Source organism: Rhincodon typus, chromosome 13 (assembly GCF_021869965.1).
Source record: "Rhincodon typus isolate 14 chromosome 13, sRhiTyp1.1, whole genome shotgun sequence".
In the NCBI taxonomy this organism is placed as follows: domain Eukaryota; kingdom Metazoa; phylum Chordata; class Chondrichthyes; order Orectolobiformes; family Rhincodontidae; genus Rhincodon; species Rhincodon typus.
The window spans coordinates 39,006,252-39,031,323 of NC_063344.1; the positions used below are offsets into that span (position 1 = coordinate 39,006,252).

The 25,072-nt window shown below is 39.3% G+C and overlaps 1 protein-coding gene across 1 annotated transcript in view; it reads right to left on the reverse strand.

Moving 5' to 3' along the window:
• LOC109939135 (inactive N-acetylated-alpha-linked acidic dipeptidase-like protein 2) overlaps positions 1-25,072 on the reverse strand; it is a 221,019-nt gene that overhangs the window by 145,623 nt on the left and 50,324 nt on the right. The window contains exon 3 of the mRNA XM_048604809.1: positions 3,362-3,508. Within this exon, the coding sequence (XP_048460766.1) occupies positions 3,362-3,508 (147 nt within the window). The remainder of the gene's footprint in view (positions 1-3,361; positions 3,509-25,072) is intronic.

A 25,072-nucleotide genomic window follows, 5' to 3' on the forward strand; every position in this document is an offset into this window, starting at 1 on the left:
TGGGGGCTGAAAGGAGATTTGATAACGTTCTTCAAAATCATGAAGGTTTTAGGCAGAGTAGATAAAGAGTGAATTTTCCCTTTGACAGGGAAATTGAGAACCAGCAGACACAGATGAGTAGCAAAAGAACCAAAGGTATACTGTGAAAGCAAATATTATGCAAAAAGTGGTAAGGGTTTGGAATTAAATTCCCCAGAGGGTTGTGGTAACAGAATCAAATGTATTTTTTTCAAAAGGAAATTGGATAAATGAAGAAAGAAAAGGCAGTGCTATGGGAAAAGAATAAGGCCATAAGGCTAGTCAAGTTTCTTTTACAGAGACCCAGTGTAGACAAGAGGCTAGGTAGCCTCCTTCTGTATTGTCATCTTTCTATAATTAGTCCAAAAAGGACAGTGAACAAAAATACTCCTAATGAAATTACCAGTACCTTCAAATTAGATTTAGCCATTGTAAAATGGAAATCAAAATCTCTATAAAAAGTCTGTGTATTTGAGAAATGTTCCAATTGAACTAACCAATGTTATTAATGGCTTTGTTGTGCAAGTAACATGCTAGACTGTATCCTGTTAAATTATCTTCTTTAACTGCAGTTGCAAATATTGGCTTCTCTGAATTTGCTATCAGACTTTGCTGTGTGCTTGAATGATTATCTAATGATTGTAAAAAGTAATGGTGCTCAGTTAGTATCCACCTTCTAATTGCTGGCTAGGTAACATTTCATTTTTACATCTACACTTGATAGTTCATATGAATTATTTCAAAACAAAGAAAAACATTCCTTGGAGCTGAAACCAGAAACTCAACCATTCTGTGAAAACCAGATGAGCTGTTGACCCTGTATTCCATCCATTAGCAAGATCACTAATTTCTTTCTTGATACATCACTAATCTTCACCTTGCTTCATCCACTATTAAAACCTCATGCAGGCCTTTGTTAGTTCTAGACTTAGCCATTCTGATGCTCTCCTGGACAGTATCCCACATTGTACCTTCAATAAACAGGAGGTCATCAAAATTCTAATGCCCCAAAGGTATGTTGCCTTCATTCAATATGCCTGTGCTCACCAACTTCTGATCTGCCTATGCATCTATTTTCAAGTTCTTATTCTCTTTTCTAAATTCTTACCATGCCCGCATTCCTGCCTTCCTCTACTGCTCTCTTCCAGCCCCACCATCCTGTATAATATTGACACTTTTCAAATTCTAGCCTCTTGGGTAGCTGCAATTTTACTGCCCTTGATGACTGGGACTTCAGCATCCCAGAAACCAAGTACAGGAATTTTCTAAAAAGCGAAAGAACTGAGGATGCTGTAAATCAGAAACAAAAACAGAAGTTGCTGGAAATGGTAGACAGAAATGGCAGCACCTGTGAAGAGAAATCAGAATTAACGTTTTGGGTCCAGTGACCCTTCCTCGGAACTGATGGTAGCTAGCAAAATATCGGTTTTAATGCAGAAGTTAGGGTGGAGGGAGGAGGTAAGGAGTAAATGACATGTGGGGTTAGAGCCCAAAGAAAGAGAAGAACAGTTGGACAGTCAAAGGAGTGGATAATGATCTGTCCAGGAGGATGAATAACTGTTAATGGAGACTATTAGTGGCTAAAAATTGGAATTTCTCCATGCATCAATCTGTCTCAATCCTTTCTTTTCTTCTTAGAAACTTAAAACCTACCTCTTTGATAACTGATCCTAATATCTCAGTAAGGATTAATGTCAAATTTTGTTTGATAATAACACCTGTGAAGTATTTAGGAATGTTTTACAACAAAGTTACAATATAAATACAAGTTGTCACTGTTGATATACTGGCATTAAATATCATCTGGAATTTGATGAAACTAATGCGCAGCAAATAAAGCTGAACTTATTAAAATTGCAGAGATTATTCTAATATATTACTCTCCTATTCTGGAGGAGTATAGACTTGGAACAGTTAATGTTTTATTCAAATTTAATTAAGTCTGGCATGATATGGGCTTCCCTGAGATATCAAAATTGATTTAAGAACTGACTTTTTATTCAAAGACAGAGTCACACTGCACACTTGATGTTGGTGCTCCATCACAGCCAGTCATTTCAATGTAGATTTCTCAGAATGGAACTTGTAATGCCAGAAGTGAAAGTACCAGAAAAGATGGTGTTCCATGCAATGTATCAACTGTAGTATGACTGGATGCAATGTGGCAGAGCCAGCTAGACTGTTCACAATGCACTACAACATTGGAATCACATTAATTAACAGTAGTGTTGAACAGTAAATGAGTGAATTTGGTTTATAAATCACTGCAGATTGAACATCTGATTATTTTCTGGCAACAAACAGAGCATTGGGAGAGGAATAATAAAGAATAAATCATGTTTGTTCAGAATTTTTCATTTTTGAAAGAAGCTTAACACAGCTACACAATTGATCATTTTTTAGATTACAAGGGAATTGAAATTTGTAGCACCAACCAAGAATTAGCAAATTCAAAGCTGGTGTTACACTCTGCCTGATGTTCACTTTTGGAAAAGAAAGTTGGGTGAAATGCAAAGCAGGGTCCAAACACAGGCTTTAATTTGACATTGTCATTTGAGCTACTGACCAAAACAAATTTCAGCCTATTGTTTATATAAACAGCCAGCCCCAGTTTTGTATTTTTCATTTTACATGAATAGATCGTCTGTCAGTCAACATGTGTTTAGTATATGAGTGGGACTTACGAGCTATATGAGTAGATCTATACCCTCTGTTCCCCAACAAAAAATGCCACATTCAGACCACCAATATCAACAGTACAACTGGAGTACATGGAGTCTATTGCTGTATTTGTGCATGCAGTTTGGTATATGAGAACCAGAAGTGTACCATTAGTTTCACATGCTTTCTGCGAATTGTTTTCTAATACTTCTGTACACAATACACAAAACATCACCACAAATAAACCTCAATGCCATAATTTACACTGAGTCTGAGAGTAGGTGATCCAGGATGATGAACAGTCATTCAAAGAAGGTAGGAAAGGCTTACAGATTCAAAAGCAAACTAGATACAATGCCATATATTGGCGTCTGCTAATGAGCTCAATTCAAACTGTAAGTGTACATTCTAATCATGAGGTCTTCCTTAATTTACAGCTAGCCCATTGCACTTATTAAAACACAAGAATTCAGCTCACCACTTCACTGCAGCTTGTTCACTAAATGGATATATTCATTATGGAAGAAGATAATAAATTATGCTTTCTTTCCAATTGTACAGTTTGTACAATAAATTGATTTCTTTAGTATATTTAGTAAAATTGTGAAATGACAAACTGACTTCCTGTGGGATCCAACAAGCCAAGCAGCACAAGTCAAACTACAAAAGACAGAGTAATTACCACTGACGGTTTTGTGTCCTGATATGCAAATTGAACAGTTGGCACTCCAAGATGATTTATGAAGAAATCACTGTTTCCTTCCACCTGCACTGAGTTGACCTTTCTTCCTGAACAATTTTCTTGCCATGTACAGTTCAAAGAAAACCTCTGCAAAACAAAAAAAAAAGCAAAATGTGTTGGATTTGAGTGCTGGATTTTGGCAAAATGTAAATATAAGCAGAGATTGATCTAAATCAGTGTGAGCAATGCCAAATTTTACATGAATAATTCACAGATAACTAACTGTTCTAAATTCCTGGACGGCAGATCATTCAAGGGCAGTCAGCATGCTCTTCTAAGGAGTGAATGACAGATTCATGCGTATATCTATATCTCACAAGAAGCTTGAAAGTTGAAGGAAACTGCTGTCTATGCCGGCGCATCATGAAGTCTGAGGTTTTCCATGGCAACAGAAAATGAAAGCAATCGATATGTCCACAGCAAATTCTAGCGTTTTAACAATACGAAAGGCAAAGCACAAAATAGACATTATTTAATTTCATGGAAGTCTTTTCACCGTAGAAGCTCTTTCATTACAGATCTCTTTAAAAATAAATGGCTAACATGTCTCAGCAATGCACAAAACAAGTACACATGGAAATGCATAGAGATTAGGATTCCTTTCATTTAGTGTTTCAACAACTAGTACATTAGAATTCTGTGATAACGTGGCACATACTGTCCTCTCAGTCTCAGATTATCAGAGAAGTGAATATGCAACAAACAAAATCAGGAGAAAGTGATACTGTAATAAGCTTTCTTCCATTTTACAGCAGTTCATTGCTTTCAAAATGGAAACATGACAATTTGACAAAAGTTGTCTCAAAGCTTCGAAAGACCCGAGACTGCACTAAAGGGTTCCCATAATGTATGTAATGTGGGTGAATAGAAATATGTTGCAGGTATACCCAAAATTGTTTCAGCAGAGGAAAATGTCCATGACAGTAGATCAGCATGTTATGGCTATACTAGAACTGGTGTTGTCTGATGAGATAGGATTAAATACTGACCTCACTGACGTTTGTGTCCTTGTATGCTTTTTTCTTTAAACTTCAAACTCTCTTTTACTTCTTTGGTTAGTGACGGTTGGTTTATACCTCTCAATCTTTCCTCCAGGCTGGGATCTATTTTTGCTGTCAGTCACAAATTCCATTCTTTAGTGTTTACATTCTTTGCTGCTAATTGATCTGTCCAGACCACCTTAGCTAACTCTATCCTCATTCTTGCTTCGTGAAGCCAAGCTGACTCTACTTGATTATGATTTTTCCAAATATTCTGCTATTAGTTTCTTGATAATTATCTAATTCATGCCTTGTATTGTTTTAGCAAAATTTCCCTAATTTTACATTCCATTTCCTTTCCTCTAACATCCACAAATTCACAGCTGTTCCCTTTAAAAATCACTTGATCACAAAATCTACTCTACCCAACAAGCAGTCAAAGATTACAGAGATGTATCTTCCCCAGTCAAAGGCCAGATGAGAAATGAAAAGCGACTGCCTTTAACATCAAGACAACATCCATGAACTCTGTATCAAGGAGTTTCAACAATGCTGGGTGCAGTGAAACAAAAGGGGAAATCCTTCAATGGTGGGAGTAATAATAGGTGAAAAAAATAGAAGACAGCTTCCATTGGCAGAGGTCAATAATTGGAGCTCAAATATTGCAACAAGAACATGTCAATGATAAGTACTCAGTACAACCATCATCTGCTATTTTTTGAAAATGACTGTCTCTTTCATAAAGTCAGGAGTATGGCAACTCATTCATGATTCCATTAACAATCCCTTAGGTAATTAACTAACCTATGTGAATCTACAACATTGAGTTAAAGTGACAGACTGTAAGTAGCATACATGCCATCACTGATGATTTGAAACAAGGGAAAACTTAACAATTCCCGCCCCCACCAATCTTCAATGGTATCAGCTTGATGAAATTCCCTACCATCAGAAACTTGGAGGTCACTGCTGACCTGAAACTTAACTAGACCATCCACTGCATCACCAATGTACTTTAGGCATGTTTTGTAGCTAAATATCAAGTGAGGACTGTAATGGAATGCTCAATACTTGCCAGGATTAATGAATTTGTGGCAACACAAGAAGATCAACACCATCTGACCCAAACAGTCTGCTTAATTTATGGCCTGTTAATGGACCAAGATATAACATCTTCATTACAATTGGGAGGTTCACTGAAGCAACTCAATAAGAGTTTGACCACAGCTCTCTGCAATATTTATTGACAAAAATGTAAAGAACATAGAGTCATAGAGATATACAGCACGGAAACAGACCCTTCGGTCCAACATATCCATGCCGACCAGATATTCTAAATTAATCTAGTCCCATTTGCCAGCATTTGGCCCATAATCCGTTTAAACCCTTCATATTCATGTACCCATCCAGATGCCTTTTAGATATTGTAATTGTACCAACCTCCACCACTTCCTCTGACAGTTCATTCCATACAAGCACCAACTTCTGCGTGAAGAAGTTGCCCATTAAGTCCCTTTTAAATCTTTGCCCTCTCACCTTAAACTTATTGCTTCTAGTTTTGGACTACCCCACCCTTGGAAAAAAAACTTTATCTATTTACTGTATCTATGCCCCTCAGCCTCTGACTCTCCAGGGAAAATAACCCCAGCCTATTCAGCCTCTCTTTGTAGCTCAAACGCTCCAACCCTGGCAACATCCTTGTAAATCCTTTCTGAACCCTTTCAAATTTCACAACATCTTTCATGCAACAGGGAAACCAGAATTGAATGCAGTATTTCAAAAGTGGCCTAACCAATGTCTTGTACAGCATGACCTCCTAACCCCTATGCTCATTGCACCGACCAATGAAGGCAAGCATGCCAAATGCCTTCTTCACTACCCTGTCTGGCTGCAACTCCATTTTCCAAGAACTTTGAACCTGCACCCCAAAGTCTTCTTACTTGGCAATACTTCCCAGGAGCTTACCATTAAGTGTTAAGTCCTGACCTGATTCACCCTACCAAAATGCAGCACCTCACCCTTATCTAAATTAAACTCCTCTGCCCCTTGACCCATTTGCCCATCTAGTCAAGGTCCCATTGTACTCTGAGGTAAACTCCTTCATTGTCCATTACATCACCAATTTTAGTGTCACCTGCAAACTTACCAACTGTACTTCCTATATTCATATCTAAATCATTTATATAAATGATAAAAAGCAGTGGACCCAGCACTGATCCTTGCCGCACACTGCTGGTCACAAGTCTCCAGCCGGAAAAGCAACCCTCCCCCGCTACCCTCTGTATCCTACCTTAGAGACAATTTTGAATCCAAATGGCTATTTCCCCCTGTATTCCATGTGATTCAACCTTGCTAACCAATCTTCTATGTGGAACCTTGACGAATGCCTTACTGAAGTCCGTATAGAACATGTCCACCGCTCTGCCTTCATTAATCTTCTTCGTAACTTCTTCAAAAAACTCAATCAAGTTAGTGAGACACAATTTCCCATGCACAAAACCATGTTGACTATCCCTAGTCAGTCCTTGCCTGTCCAAATACTTGTGAATCCTGTCCTCAGAATCCCCTCCAACAACTTACCCAACACTAATGTCAGACTTATCACAAATTTAATAGCAACACCACAGCTTGTCTCTTTTTAGTATCCAGGGCAAAAGTGGGGTTCCACTATCCTCTGCAATCCCTGTGTAATCGTTGACCCTTGAGCTCTTAATCTGCATCCAAACAATCTTCATTTCCAAAGTTCCAACTGCCTTATTTGGGCTTTCTTCCATTTTCCAAATACCCTGCTCCCTGTCCTCTATTCCACAAATACTGCTCGTGAACTTACCTGTCTCATCCAGCAATGTCACACTTTCTCGTCCACCTTCCACCAGGAACCTCTTCTTACGAAGGTTGTGCTTATCCTTCCCTCATTCCACCTTAACTATGTATTTGTCACCTTTCCCTGTCCTCTTAACAAATACCACTGAGAACCTTCACTCTTCCCTCCAATACAAATATAGTTCCCTGGACTTTTGCCTTTCCTGTTCCGTAAGTATCATTCTCAAACTTTCTTCCTTTACATCCCCAATCTGAGTCACAGACTTGGATTCTCTCCTCAGCACTGTTTCAACATTACTAACTGTATTTTCAATGCTGCTTCATTCTGAGGCAGGAACTCTTAACCTTGTAAAATCCCTAACAAATATATGCAAAAATTGAAAACAAAAGCAGAAGATTAGAATCCTAGGGAGAGGTTGGTAAGTGTAGGGAACGTTGGATGACTAGAAAAACTGAGGCTCTGGTCAAGAAAAATGAGAAGGCATATGTCAGGTATCGACAGCTGGGATCGAGTGAATTTCTAGAGAAGTACAAAGGCAGTAAGAGTATACTTAAGAGGGAAATCAGGACGACAAAAAGGGGACATGGGACAGTTTTGGCAAATAGGGTTAATGAAAATTCAAAGAGTTTCTATAAATACATTAAGGGCAAAAGAGTAACTAGGGAGATCAACATGGCCGTCTCTGTGTGGAAACGTAGAAGATGGGTGAGATACTAAACAAATATTTTGTGTCAGTATTTACCGTGCAGAAGGACTGGAAGCTAGGGAACTTGGTGAAATAAATACTGATGTCTTAAAAAGTATCCATATTACAGAAGGAGGTGTTGGAGGTCTTCAAACACAAAAAGGTAGATAAATTCCCAGGACCTGATCAGGTGTTTCTCAGAACTTCATGGGAAGCAAGGGAAGAGATTTCTGGGCCCCCTGCTGAGATATTTGTATCATTGGCAGCTATAGGTGAGGTGCTGGAAGATTGGAGGATGGCTAATGCGGTGCCATTATGTTACAGAGGCTGTAAGGAAAAGCCAGGGAACTATAGACTGGGGAGCCTTACGTCAGTAGTGAGTAAGTTGTTGGAGAGGATTCTGAAGGACATGGATTACATCGAAAGGCAAGGACAAATCAGGGATAACCTACATGGCTTAATGGGTGGGAAATTGTGTCTCACTAACTTGATTGAGTTTTTTGAAGAGGTGACAAAAAAGATTGATGAATGCAGAGCAATACAGTGGTCTATATGGAAGAAAAACACAAATTACTGGAAAAACTTAACAGGTCCGACAGCATCTGTGGAGAGAAATCAGAGTTAATGGTCCAGTGACCCTTCTTCAGAACTCAAATCGCCCTTCTAGGGATTGATGTTGTTAAACTTGAGAGGGCGCAGAAAAGATTTACAAGATGTTGCCAGGACTGGAGGTTTTGAGTTATAGGGAGAGGCTGAGTAGACTGGGGCTTTTTCCCCATGGAGCGTCAGAGGCTGAGGGACGACCTTATAGAAGTTTATAAAATCATAAAGGGCATGGATAGGGTGAATAGTCAAGGTCTTTTTCCTAGGGTGGGGGAGTCCAAAACTAGAGGGCATAGGTTTAAGGTGATTGAGGGTAACCTTTTCACACAGTGGGTGGTGCACGTATGGAAAAAGCTGCCACAGAAAGTGGTGGAGATGAGTACAATTACAACATTTAAAAGGCATTTAATTGGGTATGAACAGGAAGGGTTTTGAGGGATATGGGCCAATTGGGATTTGACTGGATTGGCGTGGACGAGTTGGACTGAAAGGTCATCTCCATGCTGTGTGACTATGACTCAAAGTATTGGAAGGAACTTCTTCAATAAGCTTGGTGCACAGGGTATGTAAAACTCATCAAAAAATGACCTGCATATAAATAAGCTTTGCTTTCCAATGTTTTTGTTACAAATTAGTTTATTAAGGATCACAAAGGCTCTACTTAAAAAAAAAACCAAAATAGTTTTACTCAGTTAGGCCTAAAAAAAAAGTTACAAAAACAACTTGTGCAAAGCAAGGTAAGATATACATTTTGTTTTCTACAACACCAGAAGAAGGGGAACAGTGCAGCACTCAAATCACTGCAGCTGGGGAGATCTATTAAGCATTGACTCTTTGCAAAGAGCTCCTGGTGCATTCTACATTCAAGGGCCATAAAAGACTATTGGCATATTTATAGTTAAGGAGAAGCATGCTTCTTTGCCTTGTGTCTAACAGCATCTGATTTGGTGTAGTTCCAGCAAAAGCATTTTTTGTCAGTCATCTTTCAATATATTTGAAGAACGATAAACTGCAACTGCTTCAAGTGCCATTATTTTATTTAGTGAATGAATAGCTGTGATATCTGAACACAAGAAAAATCACAATGCATGTGGTACAAGAGATTAAATCTGTTTTTCTTCAGGACTTAAGGTACTCAAATGATTTGTGAACTTCAGCTGCCTGCTTTCTCACATATTCTTTCATAAATATTCTAGATGACAACAGCAATGGGGATTGACAATGGATAGTGCCGTGAACTTCCTGGTACACTTACTATTTGCATACAGGTTAATCCCAGCTAAGTGCATCCCATGCAGTAGCTACTGGGGAAGTAATAACTTCCTTCGTATGACTATGGCATTGGGATTTCAAGAACTTCTCCATCCATTCTATGGAGAAACTTCTTCTATGCTCCTTTCAGACCTGTAGCTAATGAGCAAATATGAAGTTTTTCTTCTCAACCTCTTCTTCATGGTGTAGACCACTTCTTATTGAGAGATAAATACTTCTTCAGAGGTGAGGTACTTCTCTATTCTTGTATAGTTTGAAAATCGGAATTCTCTGGCTCCTTCTGTATCAGTGGCCTTAGATGGGTAGTTGGATACTCAGCCTCCTACAAGGCCAAGTGATAAATTCCAGGTTAGGCCATGACCTGGAACATGCAGATCATGACCTATTTAGAAGTTCTCTATTGAGAAGTCCCACTAGATTTTGAATAGAATTACAGTGGGAGTTAATCAGGAAAGTCCATTGACTGTATTAGCCACTGGTGTTGCAATAGTTTAATGACATTTTACAGTATAGTCAGATGTTTTTCCATCCTATGCATTGTCATGGATATGACGTCAAATGTTGGCTAGCAAAATTCAAGCATTGTGGCAGCCTGTTTTCAAAAGAGGTATACCGGAAGTGACAACTTCCTAATTCATTGTTTGAAACAATAATGCAAAACGAAAATGCTACAAATGCTGGAAATCAGATAAAAATTCAATGTTGTATCAGGTAATTGTTCTGAAAGGGTTAATTTGAGAGGCAGAATTTGGCTTCTCCAATTGATAGGGTCATATACTCCTGGGTCAGGAAAGGAGTCTATCTTGAGGTCTTGATGGGGTCAGGTGGGCTCAGTAATTATTTCTAACCAGCCAATGTAACTTGCACCTAATGCTACCATGCGATAAATTATGTTGTGTTAAGATAACTGCTTCATCTCATTAAGACTTACTGGTGGCTCATCCTCTAGGTATTCAAAAGAAGGATTAGTAGCTGCACTCTACAGGATTGTTGCTTAAAAACCTCAAGGAATGAGTAGTTTAAACCATCCATTCGACCCCCAATAGCAAAAAATATCAGAAGAGAAGTGAGCTTAGGACATTAGGTTACAGGGAAATTACAGCCTAAATAATACTCACTCACTTGATAGACATGCAGTCAGCAGAACCTATGGATGGAAATGTAGAACAAAAGCAGTACTGCCAGCCCTTTCTCTAGAACTATAAAGAGATGCAGGAAAAACTGTGTGTCTAGGAAGAGAGGAAAACAGCAATAGGGTTTGACTTGGCAATTACAGAATTCTCAGAGGAGGAAGATCTGTAGTGGAAGCCCTGATTTGAGGTTCAGTGAATAAAGTTAAAGCTCCTTGTAGGCAAGGGGATAAATCATGTCATTACACCACAAAGCTGCAGATTGGAGAGGAGAGGGGGAGAAGAGGAGCACATTATTCAAAATGAAGGCCATTACCGTTGCTAGTGGGCACCATGAGGCATAGTTAAGTCAAGGACCATAAATTAATTCGTTCATAGAGAGACCACAGCCTTTGGAACATCACAGAGCAGATTTAAGCTGATTAAGATCAATTTAAAAAGATTTAGAAGTTACAATCTAACAGATTTTTAACTACTTTTTAAGCCTGTGGTAAAACAGGGACATACAAAATTTAAACCGTAAATTTGGTGGAACAACTTTTAAGGCTGCAGCCAGAGAGTTAACTTAGAAAATCCAGGAAAGGGACATGAGGTGTGTATTGGCTGGAAAGCACCTGTTCTATCAAGAAAAGTGTGAAACCTCCAAATAGTCTGTAGAAGACATGGGACATTCCATTTTGCCTACATATGGCAGGAAACCATCACTTTGATTGCAAAAAGGTAGGAAAACCCTCAGCATACACTACAAGGATACAAATGACTATTTAACAGAATTGAAAACTTTGTTGTCCAGATAAGATAATGGAGCAACGACCATGTTTAACAGTGATTGCATCATCCCTGAAAGATATCCGAGAGATAAAAGATCCTTCAGTGGAGAAATTATTCACAGGTGATGAGAATGAATGTCAACCGTCCTCAAGCCAAACATATATTTGTCTTCCAAGACTGAAGAGAATGCATTCTGGAAGAATTGAGAAACATCAACTGCCTTAATTTGTTAATTTAGATACTTGAGGGGAGATGCAGTCATGATAAATATAAAAGTAGTGAAATACCTGAACATATGAACGTTAACATCAGTAGGGAAGAAAGGCTTGTCGGGAGATATGGCTTGAAGTAATGTTTCTTAAAGTGTTCATGCTGGAGGCGTGATTAGTCTCCACCCAATCATGACAATATTGCTAATATACTGCCATTTTGTCAGTGTTGCTGGGTCAAAATCCTGGAATTCCCTCCCTAACAGCATTATGGGTCAGTCTACAGCAGATGAATTGCAGGGGTTCAAGAATGCAGCTCACCACCACTAACAGATGCTGCCCCAGCCTGCTATACACACATCCAATGAGTGAGTAAAAAGAATATATTTATTTAAATTATTGCACTAAAAGCTTTTAACATCATCTGCCAAATACCTTTTAAGGAAGAGGCATTTTCCTATCCTCGTTCAAGTGCATTCTGGAAATTTTTTCAGATTCACCTTATCTTTACAACTTTTTGAAACAAGGATATAAACTTAAGTGCAGTACGAATAGAATAGTCAGTTTCATTTTGGTAGGGAGAAACTTCTAGAAACAATAATTCAGGACAGAAATATTATTGATTTGGACAAATGTGGGTCAATTAGAGAGCACCAGCATGGATTTCTCAAGGGATGATCATGTTTAACTAAATTGCTGCAGTTCTTTGAGGAGGTAACAGGGAGGGCTGATAAGATTGATGTGGTGTACATGAACTTCCAAAATACATTGAGTGCCACACAACAGACTTGTGTGCAAAGTCAGAGCTCATGGAAGAAAAAGGACAACAGCAACATGGATACAGATTTGGCTGAATAATAGGGAACAGGGATTAATGGTCAATGGAAATTTTTCAGTCTGAAGGACCATTTGTAATGGGGCTCCCCAGAGGTTGGAATTGGAACCCCTGCTTTTTCTGACTTACATTAATTCAGATTTTGGAGCACAGCGGAAGTTTGTGGATAATACAAAACATGGAAGCATTGTACAGTGTAGAACTTCAAAAGACCATTGCCAAGTTGGTGGAGTGGGAAATGTGGAGAAGTATGAGATAGAGGTGCTGGTATTGGACTGCGGTGGACAAGGTCAGAAATTACACGAGACCAGGTTATAGTCCAACAGGTTTATTTGAAAACACAAGCTTTCAGAGTCTCAATCCTTCTTCAGGTGTTAGAGAGAGAGGAAGTTTCAGACACAGAATTTAATTCTAAAGTAGGAATTTATAAAAAGCCACATTGATTGACTGTCTATAAATTGTGTCCTTTTTGAACAAAATAAAACACAAATTCATCCCATGGATTCAGATTTGTGTGTGTGCGTGTTTGGGAGATAGTGTATGCATGAGAGAGGATCTGTAAGAGAGTGTGAGAGAGTGTTTGTGTGAGTGAGTGTACGTGTATGTATGTGTGTCCGTGTAAGAGAGTGTACAGTGTGGCAGGGTCACCTGTAGTGCGACATGAACCCAAGATCCTGGGTGAGGCCATCCTCATGGGGACCGAACTTGGCTATCAGCTTCTGCTCGGCGACTCTGCATTGTTGTGTATCCCGAAGTCCGCCTTGGAGGATGTTTACCCGAAGACCCGAGGCCGAATGTCCGTGACTGCTGAAGTGTTCCCTCACTGGGAAGGAACACCCCTGTTCGGCATTTGTTGTGTGGTGTCCATTCAGCCATTGTTATAGCGTCTGCATAGTTTCGCCAATGTACCATGTCTTGAGGCATCCTTGCCTGCAGCATATGAGATAGACACTCATGTGACTCAGCCAACATTGTCTGCCAAGTACAGTGTCCATGTCGAAGATCTGACGTGTCTTGCAGAGGATGCCATGACAGGGTTGGATAGTGTTGTATTCGAAGTTGTCCTGAAGGCTGGGTAGTAGAATGGGTGTATAATAGCAGAGTGACCTGGGTGTATAGGTAAGTCATTGAAAGTGGCAGGACAATTGGAGAGAGTGGTTAATAAAGCACACAGTATATCTTAATGTTTTATTAGTAGAGCCACTTAGTAGAGAGCAAGGAGGGTATATTGAACTTAATAAAACATTGAGAACGGTACATAGTATTCCAGTGATGCCTAAGTGCCACACTTTAGGAAGGATGTGAACACATGGATACAGTGTGGTAAAGGTTTATGACATTGCTTCCAGGACGAGAAAGATTGGTGAGGTTTCTAGGGAGAGAAGAAAATGAAGAGAAGATTTGAATGAATTTTCAGAAGCATGAGGGGGCTAGACAGTGTAGACAGGGAGAAATAGTTTCTGTTTCAAAAAGTATCAAGGACAAGAGGGCACAGATTAACAGCGATTTGGAAAAGAAATAAACAATGTGCGAAAAACATTTTCAGAGTGAGTAGCTCTGGTCTGGAATGCTCTGCCTAAAAGTATCTTGGATATAACTTTTGAATGTCTCGTTTGAACCTAACTTGATGAATATTTGAACAGAAATAATGTGCAGGGTTATGAGTAAAGGGCAGGAAATGGCATTAAGTCATGACATTCATTCACATACCTGGCACAGACATAACAGGTCAAATGGGTTCCTTGTACACAGAATTGTAAAATTATTACTGTGAAGTTCATATTATGTTGCAACCAAAATTCAGCTATTTCGACTTATTCACTGATGATCTACTGACCCATAAATACAATACAATATACCTCTGGATTATAGATTTATATTTTAAACTCACTGGACAAAAACTTAGCTATTCCTTTCAGGAATGCCATATATCAATAACTGGATGGATTTATAACAATTAGTTTACAATTTATGTTTACTATAATCAATTTATACAGTCTGCCTCCTTGGCTGATCCTTTGCTGAAAATGGAAGGAGATTTGCAAAAGATGAGATCATCAGCTTAATTTTAAGACGGGGCATGTCAAATGGTAGCAGGTGAGGTTTGATAGTGCATAACTTTTAGATTTAACAACAGCACATTTAGTTGCATGCAAACAACTCCCTCAGGAGAGGCAGGTTATTCATTTCCCTATGTTAATTGCTTAATGAGAGTGATATTAATATAGCTTTTGGAATTTAATGGTGGGTGCAGGCTGATTTGAACTTTGCCAATTGAAACAAGGTGGAACACACAGACAATTGAGTGGACTAAAGAAAAGATTGGGAAGTATGCCAATAAATAGTAAAATGTCACAGCTGCTTTCTTGTCTGATTGTGTGAACAGTTTTGTTCACGTTACTTGTGTTGAGAGGTTTCTTTGACAACATTTGAGCTTCGTATGTCAGATCTTTGTTTTGGAATTGTGGTCTATCATGATAGCATAGCTGTCCCTAATGCAGTTTGATTTTGGACTTCAGATTATCAGCAGCAGAGAGAACAGCATCAAGCTGCTCCTCGCAGCATCAGCAATCCGCAGGAGAGGAGATAAAAAGAGAGGCGCAACTCACAAGAGATGATGCCTACAATACAGGTCATAACAGGCAAAGCATCAACTTCCTGGATGTTTAGGAACGCCAGTGACTCTGGAGGATCAGAATCTCACATCGGGTTGTGGCAGACCAGCAGAAATGAATAAGAGCACTGCAGTGCAGACCAAGTGGCTGTCAGTTACTACCCTTCACATCTTTGCCTTTGGCTATTTACAGGGCTCTGATGGTGATATCCCTGCAACATCAGTAGCCCATAAGTACATAAAACAGGTAATTAATTGCTTGTTTGCCACAATTGGCAATTACAGCAACATTGCCACTGATGATGCCTATCAGAATAAGCAAACTGACAAGTTTGCCATTCTAACTGGTTTCCCATAGATGCAAGATGTTGTACATACAAGGAATCCCCATATCACCTAAGAACACTTATTAAATGCTTCCAATTCATAAATGTGCAACAAACGGGTAGCAAAATGTTTTTATTGGCGTACACAAAATTCCTAGGCAGTTTCCGTGATGCCCTTGACTTGTGGCAGTTAATGCTTCATAATCTTTTCACACACAAAAAGACTTTCCAAACAGCCAGCAAGTAAGAAGGGAAAACTACTTACATTGTGATATTCATGGGAACCTAACAATTGAAGCACAGGCCTGAGACAAACAAAGTCATTATTGACCACATACATCATTAAGCAAGCTATGGACAAGCTGAAGATTCATATCAGATGCCTGGACAGATGTAGAGGAGCTCTGCAAGTATTCTTCAGTCAGGATCTTTTGAATGATAGTGGTGAGCAGTACTCTGCATATTATGCAGCAACAAGTTTGGATTTGCAGAAGTAACAAAGTAACAGATAGCAAGAACTGCAGATGCTGGAGTCAGAGATAACACAGTGCAGTGCTGGAGGAACACAACAGGCCAGGCAGCATCAGGGGAGCAGGAAGGTTGACGTTTCAGTTTGGGACCCCTTTCTGAAGAAGGGTCCCAACCCGAAATGTTAACTTTCCTGCTCTTCTGATGCTGCCTGGCCTGCTGTGTTCCTCCAGCTCAACAAATTAAGAGCAATGTTTTTAAGTGATTCAAGGTGGTGGTGACTGCCACTGTGTACACAGGGTACCAGTGGCAGTGCACATTGCTGCTCTCTTTAATATAAACATCATATAGGCAAACCCAAGCATCTGATATTCAGGGGAAGAAAACAACTTTCTCCACAGAGATCCTGCAAGCTACCATCTCACTGCCTTTCAGACCTTCATTGCTTGGTTTGAATTCTTGATTCACTGTTCAGCACAAGCATTTTGCACGTGATTATATTTCATTCATTACTGTTGGTAATTCAATGTAAGTGAGTGCAGTCTGCCATGGGACTGCCTGATATTAGCTCTGCAACAAGGTAGCTGGGCAGCTCACATCTGATTGCCACACATCGAGATTCCACTGCTATCCATCTTCATTTGCAGTTGTGAATTATGAGATGATTGGAAGATGACTTCTCATTCTCCGATTGTCTCTCGTATTCCATGCTCTGTTCTCTTGCAAGGATGGAAAGAAAAGCCCTATGGCAAATGTTGCACAGAGGAATATCGAACATTTTATTGAGAGTGGCAATGAAGGAAAAGCAGAGTGAAGGTCAGTATCAGTGGTCAGTAGACAGGTGACGATGTGTAGATTCACACAGATGGAGAAGGATGGGAGTATTTGTAAATAGTACGAGCAGTGATCTGTTGAAGTATGCATTTGAGAAGGGAGGTTGAGGGATTGGTGCATTAGAAGCACTATGCACCACTTGACAACCCCTATTTTGCTATAACAGTCATTAAACTACTTTCAGCATTGAATTCATAAGTATGGCACCACACATCTGCTAGCTGAGCACTACTGCAATCTCCTTGGTTTTATTCATTGGCTTAATCCCTCCTATCAGTAGGGAATGATATCTCCTTTGGGCCTTTCCAGCTACCAGTATTACACCCAGGGAGATATCATTAAAATGAGATATAATCTTTTAGTGCATGCATACCTTTCTCCCTTGCAATCAGCTCTCATTGATTTCTTGAATTTCACGTTTGTAATGTCCTTTTAAAATGTTAGAATGGAAATTGACCCACTCAACCTAATTTGCCAGGAAACCCAGAAGGAACACGGTAAAAAGCCACTCATGTAGGGGGCTTACTTTTGGGTTTCCCACGTGCTATTGGGAAAGTCCAGCTCCCAGAATGACAGGAGGGTAACATTCAGCTCCACAATTCTAAAATGGCATGACTGAGAAGAGTAATAGATTTATTAACCTAAGATATTATATACTTTCATTGATAAAAATTAGTGATAGTCGCTTTCTATTCATTATGATCTTGAAATTATGTAACACCTGTAACTCTATTGCAATTTGCTTCAACCACCCTTTCCTTGGCATACTGAGGTATTCTGTTGACTCTTTAAAGCATATGTTTCCTGATTGATATTGCATCTGCAGTTTGTTCTGTTTTGTCTCTCGCCAAATGAAAAGATTTGCAAATATTGGGCCAATTTCCAATTGGCCATGCAGGGAAACTCTTGTATTGAGGATCCCAACACATTCAAACATCAATTTTTCATTTCTATTCAAAATCCACCGCATTGGTTCGATTTGCAGGAAAGCAATATTTAAATCATTGTACACATTCTCAATAATCATGTCATGTTGAAATGGTACACAATGCCAATTGTTTTTGTTTAAAAGCAAATTTACAACAGTTTATTTTTTAAATGATACAGGAATACTAGCAATATGAGATTACTCTACTACCTTTTCCCATTAATCTGAAAGGCACTATTTTCAGAGATTGTTTTCCTAGAAAAATGTTGATGGCATGTAACTATTTTCAAGATTGCATGTCTGTTGTACAAAGCAATGGTTTTGGGGGTTAATGTTCATGCTCCATTGATACCACTCATTTTACTGATGTCCACGTAGTATGTAGGTGGAAACCAGGAATTCTACTCGAGCTTTTGGAGGTCCTAGTAATTATGCCTGATCTAGTTGTATGATTGCCTTCATGAAATACACTTTCTTGTTATTTAAGAAAAGTGCCTCTTATGTAAATACTCTACTGTGATCTATGGAGAATTAATGGCTATGAACTACCTCAAATACCTTAACAAATACTGGCAGAGGTAGTAAATATTGCAAGGTGCCAGCAGTGGTCATCTGGGGAAGTACCACAATGTCTAATTCCTAATAACTGCACACAGCTATTACCAATGTATACGGCCTGTTGCACAGTTCATTGCCGGTGATACCTTTCAAATTCATAACAAAACAATCAAATCAGACATCATTTATGAACAATTTTTTGCATATTCACATAGAAAATAACCTTATCAGAGCAGCGTCTGAGCATTTGGAGACTTGTCACACTATTAATATAGACCTAATTGGGATTTTGTTTTCCATTGCCAACTAATTTATGTCTTGAGTTCCATTAGAAGTACCCACATACTCATTCCTGTGCCTAATAAAAATTCACACATCTATATTTCAAAGACCTTCAGCACAGAAGATAAGAGAAACAACAGTGCACCTACCAGTTTATGCTTAACCCAGAGTACATTCTGTGCTCTTAGTTACCTCCCTCAGTACTTCCACTGAGTGGTGCTCAACACAGAGGGGTACTGATTCATCACCTCTCAGAGGGTAATAGGTGATAATCAGCAGCAGGTTCCCTTGCCCATGTTTGACATGCTGCCATGATAGTTCATGTAGTCTTGAGCCAATGGTGATTTCTCCCAAGGCAGCTCCATCATGACTATATACCACTATATAAACAGCTTTTAGAGAGTCTCTCCTGCTGGTGGGACAGGAGAAACCCAGGGATGGTGATGACAGTGTCTGGGACATCGGCTGCAAAGTATAAATCCATGTCAGCCTGTTGTCTGAATACTTCGTGGGACACATCTTCTAATCTTGGCACAAACTCCAGATGTTGCAAAAGAGGACTTTGCAGGGTTGACAGGACCAGGAATGCTTTAGGTGGTTCATCCAGTTTTACTCCTTTTTGAGCTTTCTCTAGCATCAATTTAGTACAGAAAATTGAACAACATCAAGAAGTAAAGGATAATGAATGGATACTAATGAGCTGTAGATAGACAAATGGATTAACAAATAAGGACAAATCAGGAACAGGCACACAAATGGGTCAGCAAATACTGTGGGAGCATTAAATAAAGTAACCAAGATAGTATGGTCATTTGTTGCAAAGAAGAAATGTAAAATATGAAATGTGGTGAGACAAATAATGGATATGGAACTACTAGGAGGAAGGAGAAAAAGGTGCTACAAGACTAGATAGAAAAACAGTGGTGACAGACTTATATGCAGTGGGTTTACAAGCAAAATGGGTGACTAGTAAGAGGGAATGGAAAAGGTTGATCAACTCGCAGTGGTGCAATCCTGAGTAAAATGTGAAAAGTCTGAAGTAGAAGGAGAACGACCCCTTTTCTGTAGTGTTGGGTACTACGGAGTGGCTGGCTTCGCCATTTAACAGATAGTTAAGAGTCAGCCACATTTCTGACGGGATGGAGTCACACGTAGGCCAGGCCATGCAAGGAGAAAGGACATTAGTGAACTGGTTGAGTTGTTATAACAATAGACCGATAGTTTCATGGTCACCATTAGTGAGACTAGCTTTCAATCTCACATTTTTTAAAATAAATAATCAATTTAATTAATAATTAATTGAACTTAAATTTTAGCAGCCTCCATGGAGTAAATTGAACCCTGTCTCCTGGGCATTAACCTTAGTTCCAGATTACTAGATCACAAAATCAAATGCCTATAAAGAATGATATAATTAAGAACATAAATTCCAAGAATTAAAAAAGTCAGTTGAATCCATTGAGCTCAACACAGACAGCTGTTTTAAAATCTAAATTTGATATTAGATAATTGCAAACATTTAGCAACTATTGCTGAAAAAAGGCACAATTTACTGAAGCTTTGCAACTTTTCATCTTGCAGTCGTTAGGAAATTTTGCAAAATATAAATTCAAGGGAAATCCCAACTGATCATTTGGAAGGTGGACTCTGAGCAATTCTTTGACCAGAGTCAATCCACCTGGTTTAATAGTTAAACAATGTTTGGCAGTGAACTGTCAATCAGCATTAAGAGGCACATTCTCCATTGCATTGATTCTGTCAATCAACACCTGCTCTCATGCAACATAAATGTTGGCTTTGCCTTTGAATTTGTATTCTTGAAAAATATCCTGATGTGCGGAAGATGAAAATCTTTGACAAAACATGTCTTTTCTCATCAAAAATCAAGATCAGTATTAGCAAATGTAAATAAAACAGTCCTAACTGTCAAAAGGGGGAAAAATTCAACTCCAGAAAATGGATGGCTTTGGGCCGGTTGGGAAGTATAAAGCATTAGAAATCTAAATCATTACTTCGCCTACATCCACCTGACCACTTTCAGTGTTGCTGGATGTGCAACTGGAAACCAGTGGCCAAACTGCTCCCAGGAGGCAGGTTAGAATTTTAAACATTTTAATAAGCCATGTGCCTCTTATTTATGCACCATTTGAAGTTTAACTCTCGCCAGCTGGGTTTCCCGTTTATTGTGAAACCCAAGAGCTAAACCAAGAAAAGAGAATGGCCCTCTATTTATCTGCTAAAGCCAGAGTGATTGCCTAACCAATCCCCTGCAATTTGACATCACTGCCCAACTTCTCTCTTATCTCCGTTGTGAAACAAACTGGACATCTGAATCCAGGAGTCATGTGCTCAATGGGTCCACTACATATCACTCCCTCCCCTTCCATGGGGCCTGATTGGCTAAATTATTTGGATTTCTATAATGACAAATCACTGTTAACTGACAATCACAAATACAACTGCAAGGTGGGAGAACTATTAATGAATAACCAATCGCAAAGCCACTCAATAAAGTCATTCAAATAGTTTTCAAAATGGTTTCAGCAGTTATCTTCATTTCTCAGCTACCCTAGAGATGGTTCTAAAAATAACGTTTTAATATTCATAGCTTCTTTGCTGAATGTTGCACTGTGCAGACAGGCCTCAGCTGTCTGATTTAAAATCTGCTTTTTATGGCATTGCAACAGAATTATATCAATCTCAGTGCTCCGAGCCAAAAGGTCACCTTTGTTTTTCTAAATAAAGGTTCCTTGGAGGATTGGGACACTAGAATGTTATAGTCAACTATAACAGAATTAATGCTATTAAGTCGTTCTCCAGTGATACTTCAAAAATACTTTTAAAACCTCAATTCTTATGGAAGATCAAAAAAGTGAACAAACTGAGGTATTAAAGATGATAAGTGGAGTTAATAAGATAAATAAAGAGAAGTTATTCCACTGGTGGAATCCAGAGCAAGATGTTATCACATTAAAATGAAGGCTTGGCTGTGTGGGAATGACGATAGTAAGCACTTTTTTGTTTGAAGGATAGTTTCAGTTGGTATCTCCTCCAAAAAGCTCTATTGAAAATGTCAAAACTGAGATGGTTAGTTGATTTTAGGCAAGGGTATGATTCCTTACAAAACTAAAGTGAACAGATGAGGTTAAGATGCAGATCAGCTATGATGTAATTCAATGGCGTATTGTCTTCAGAATAGATGGTATTAAACAGATCTGTCATTCTCAACACTTGAACTGATATTATTTGCTTACATCATATGTAGTTTAATGTGATTTTTAATGGTTATTTCCTGAAAAATTTAAACCAATTTAATTAAAAATGATGTGACTTCTGCATGTCTGTCACATCAGAGGGCACCAGAAAATAACCAAGAAGTTCACATGGCAAAATGTTCAACATGTTGACTAAACACGATGCAGATTGATTTATTTAAATTTCCCATTTTTCCACCTTCTGTGCATGCCCGATTTATGTCACAGTCATGCTGTTACACATCATGGGTTCAAATAAATAAAACAACAAATCAATGTTACTGCAGCAGGCTTATTGTCTGCAACATGATCACAAGCAGGAAACTAGTAACAAGCAATAAAAAGCAAACATCAAAAAGAACAGCAAGCAAAATGTAGCTACCAATGAGTTATCAACAAGTGCCAGAAAGCTAACCAATCCAATTCCTAAAATTGTTCGGCAATCATCTTTCTTTTCCAAGCAATTAGTAATTAACTACGAGTATCAACAGTTGCAATACCTTAGGTTACTGCCATGGCAGAAAACTGGCCTGATCACAATTTTTATTTAGGTTTCTGGATTCTTTCACTTCCCTCTTGAGAGATTCTCCAGGAAGCTGATACCGTACTTCCCTTCATGCTGACAGGCTGGCCTGCTATCTGAAGTTTGGCATGCAAATCCCATCCACTTACTACTTTAAACAGACAGAATATGGGCCAGAAGAATGCCAATGAAGTCCAGATATTAAATTGCCCATTTTTTTTATTCAGTTGCCATAAGTGAACTTCTGAGTCACCCTAACAACTTCCTGCCAAAAATCACGTGGAATTGGCTGGAGCTTACATCTCAGCTTTAAACAGGAATTCAAAATGATTTTGTTCATGTCCTGGCTTGTATCAGGTTCCATTCAACGAACACCCTGTGCTTGCTAATTTACAGATCCTGAGTTTCTTTACTTGTCTTTTATTCTGTAATGCTCTATGACCTTAATAACTGTCTGAGTGTCAGTTCTTCTGTAATTTTGGTCTTTTGAGCATCCTTAATTTTAACTTCCCCAGGAGTGATGATCATGTCTTCATGTGCCAAAACTCTAAACTCCTGAATGCCTTCCCCAAAATTCGGTGTCTCTATTTTCTTTTCCTCAAAACTCCAACTGTTGGCCAGGTTTTTGGTTGTCTGCGAAACCCCGTGTGACCCAATGTTTGGGAAGTTATATGATGTGAAGGGTGCTACATAAATTTTTTTAATCATAGAATCCCTAAGTGTGGAAACAAGCCCTTTGGTCCATCAAGTCCACACCAACCCTACAAACAGCATCCCACCCAGACCCATCCCTTTACCCTATCCCTATAACCTTGCATTTTCCATGGCTAATCCACCTGGCCTGCATGTCCCTGTACTCTAGGGGCATTTTAGCATACCCAATCCAGCTAACCTGTACATCTTTGGACTGTGGGAGAAGACCAGAGTACCTAAAGGAAACCCATGCAGATACAGGGAGCATATGCAAACTCCACACAGACAGGTGCCCAAAGCTGGAATCAAACCTGGGTCCCTGGCACTGTGAGGCAGCAGTGCGAACCACTGAGCCACCAGGCTGCCCAAATATTATACTAAATTGTTGATGCTGTTGTAGATATACCTGCAGTAACATCTTTGCGCAGTTCGCCCCATTCTCAAATACTTGGAACACTGTCAGGCTTCCAATTCTTTTGTCGCTTAGTTGGGCTATTCTTTAATATTTCCTAGACTCTGAGCATGCCCCATCTCAGTTTATTGTTGATGACGAATGTAAGTCTGCCACTTTTATGTCCAGTAAAAGCTCCCTGTCCACTGGTGCATTAAATAATGGTTAGGAGTTTATGCAGCTTGACTTAATTTATTTATTTCAACCATAAAGATTTGAAAACTAAACGTGAAAATTCATAGCCCAGGTTCATTTATTTATTTCTGTAATAGCCACTCAATAAGTAAACTAACTCCTGGTTTCATGTCCCTTCCCCTCACACATTATGATCTAAATTGGGGCACAGTGAAAACGTCTGTAGCTGAACACCAACTTTGAAGAGGTTTTCAAGCTTTACTGCCTCCTTTCCTGAGCACATATATCTAACCAAACTTTATATGGAAATACAGGCACCAGAAGAACCCCATCCCCTATTCAAATTGTGACATATTTTAAGTGTATACTCTCAGTGAGAAGAATCTCACCACCTCTGAAAATATTATTCCATCAGGAATGAATGTGGATCCCAATAGTTTGAGAATCCTGTCCCGCTGCATAATCTTCCCACCTCTTTATTAATTGCTTCCAGGAACCCTTTCCCTTTCAGTATGGTGGACAATTTCCTCAGGCTAAAGGCCCAGTCAGAGGGCTGACAGTCCTGAAGAGCTGACAGCTCTACAGGAAGACATAGATGCTACTCTGGCAGTAAGGAGTGTGTGAAGGTGCCTCAACATGGAACAGTCCTCAAAGGTGTGCATGAAGCTTAACATGGATAAAAGCTACAGCCACCAGGTGTTTCAAAGTAGAGGGCAAACTGGTCTGGTGAAGTCCTTTGGAGCATGGATGTGACCTTTCCTACTCGAGATCCTATCACAGGGGCGTGCAGCCTGCCACCAGAAGGCTGCCTGTTTGGAGCTTGCAGGTTCAATATTCAGTAGAAAGCTATAGGGGCATCGGATGATCCTGATAGATTTCTCCATATATGTCCTTAATGAGCCTCGGAGTTGTTACTTATTGGGTATTCATAGATGTTGAGTGGGTAGTTATTGCTGCTATGACCTCACCTCTGAAAAAAATCACTGAGGAAGTAATTCATCAGGCCTCTAACCCAATATGAATCTTTCCTTCTTCCTTCCAGCCCCATCTCTGCAGGTCTCATCAATTACATCTTACTTCACCAGGATCCAGATGCATGAGTGCTACCAAACACTGATCCCTGTTGAAATGATGTTTGAGCAAGATCCTTGTTCGTGCTATTAAAAACCTATTTCTAACTATCTCACCAAACACTGCCAGGATTGCTGGGCAATTTTAACCTAAACCTGTTGTTGAGTACTGACATGAACAAGTGGATTGTTGGGTGTACATCTGA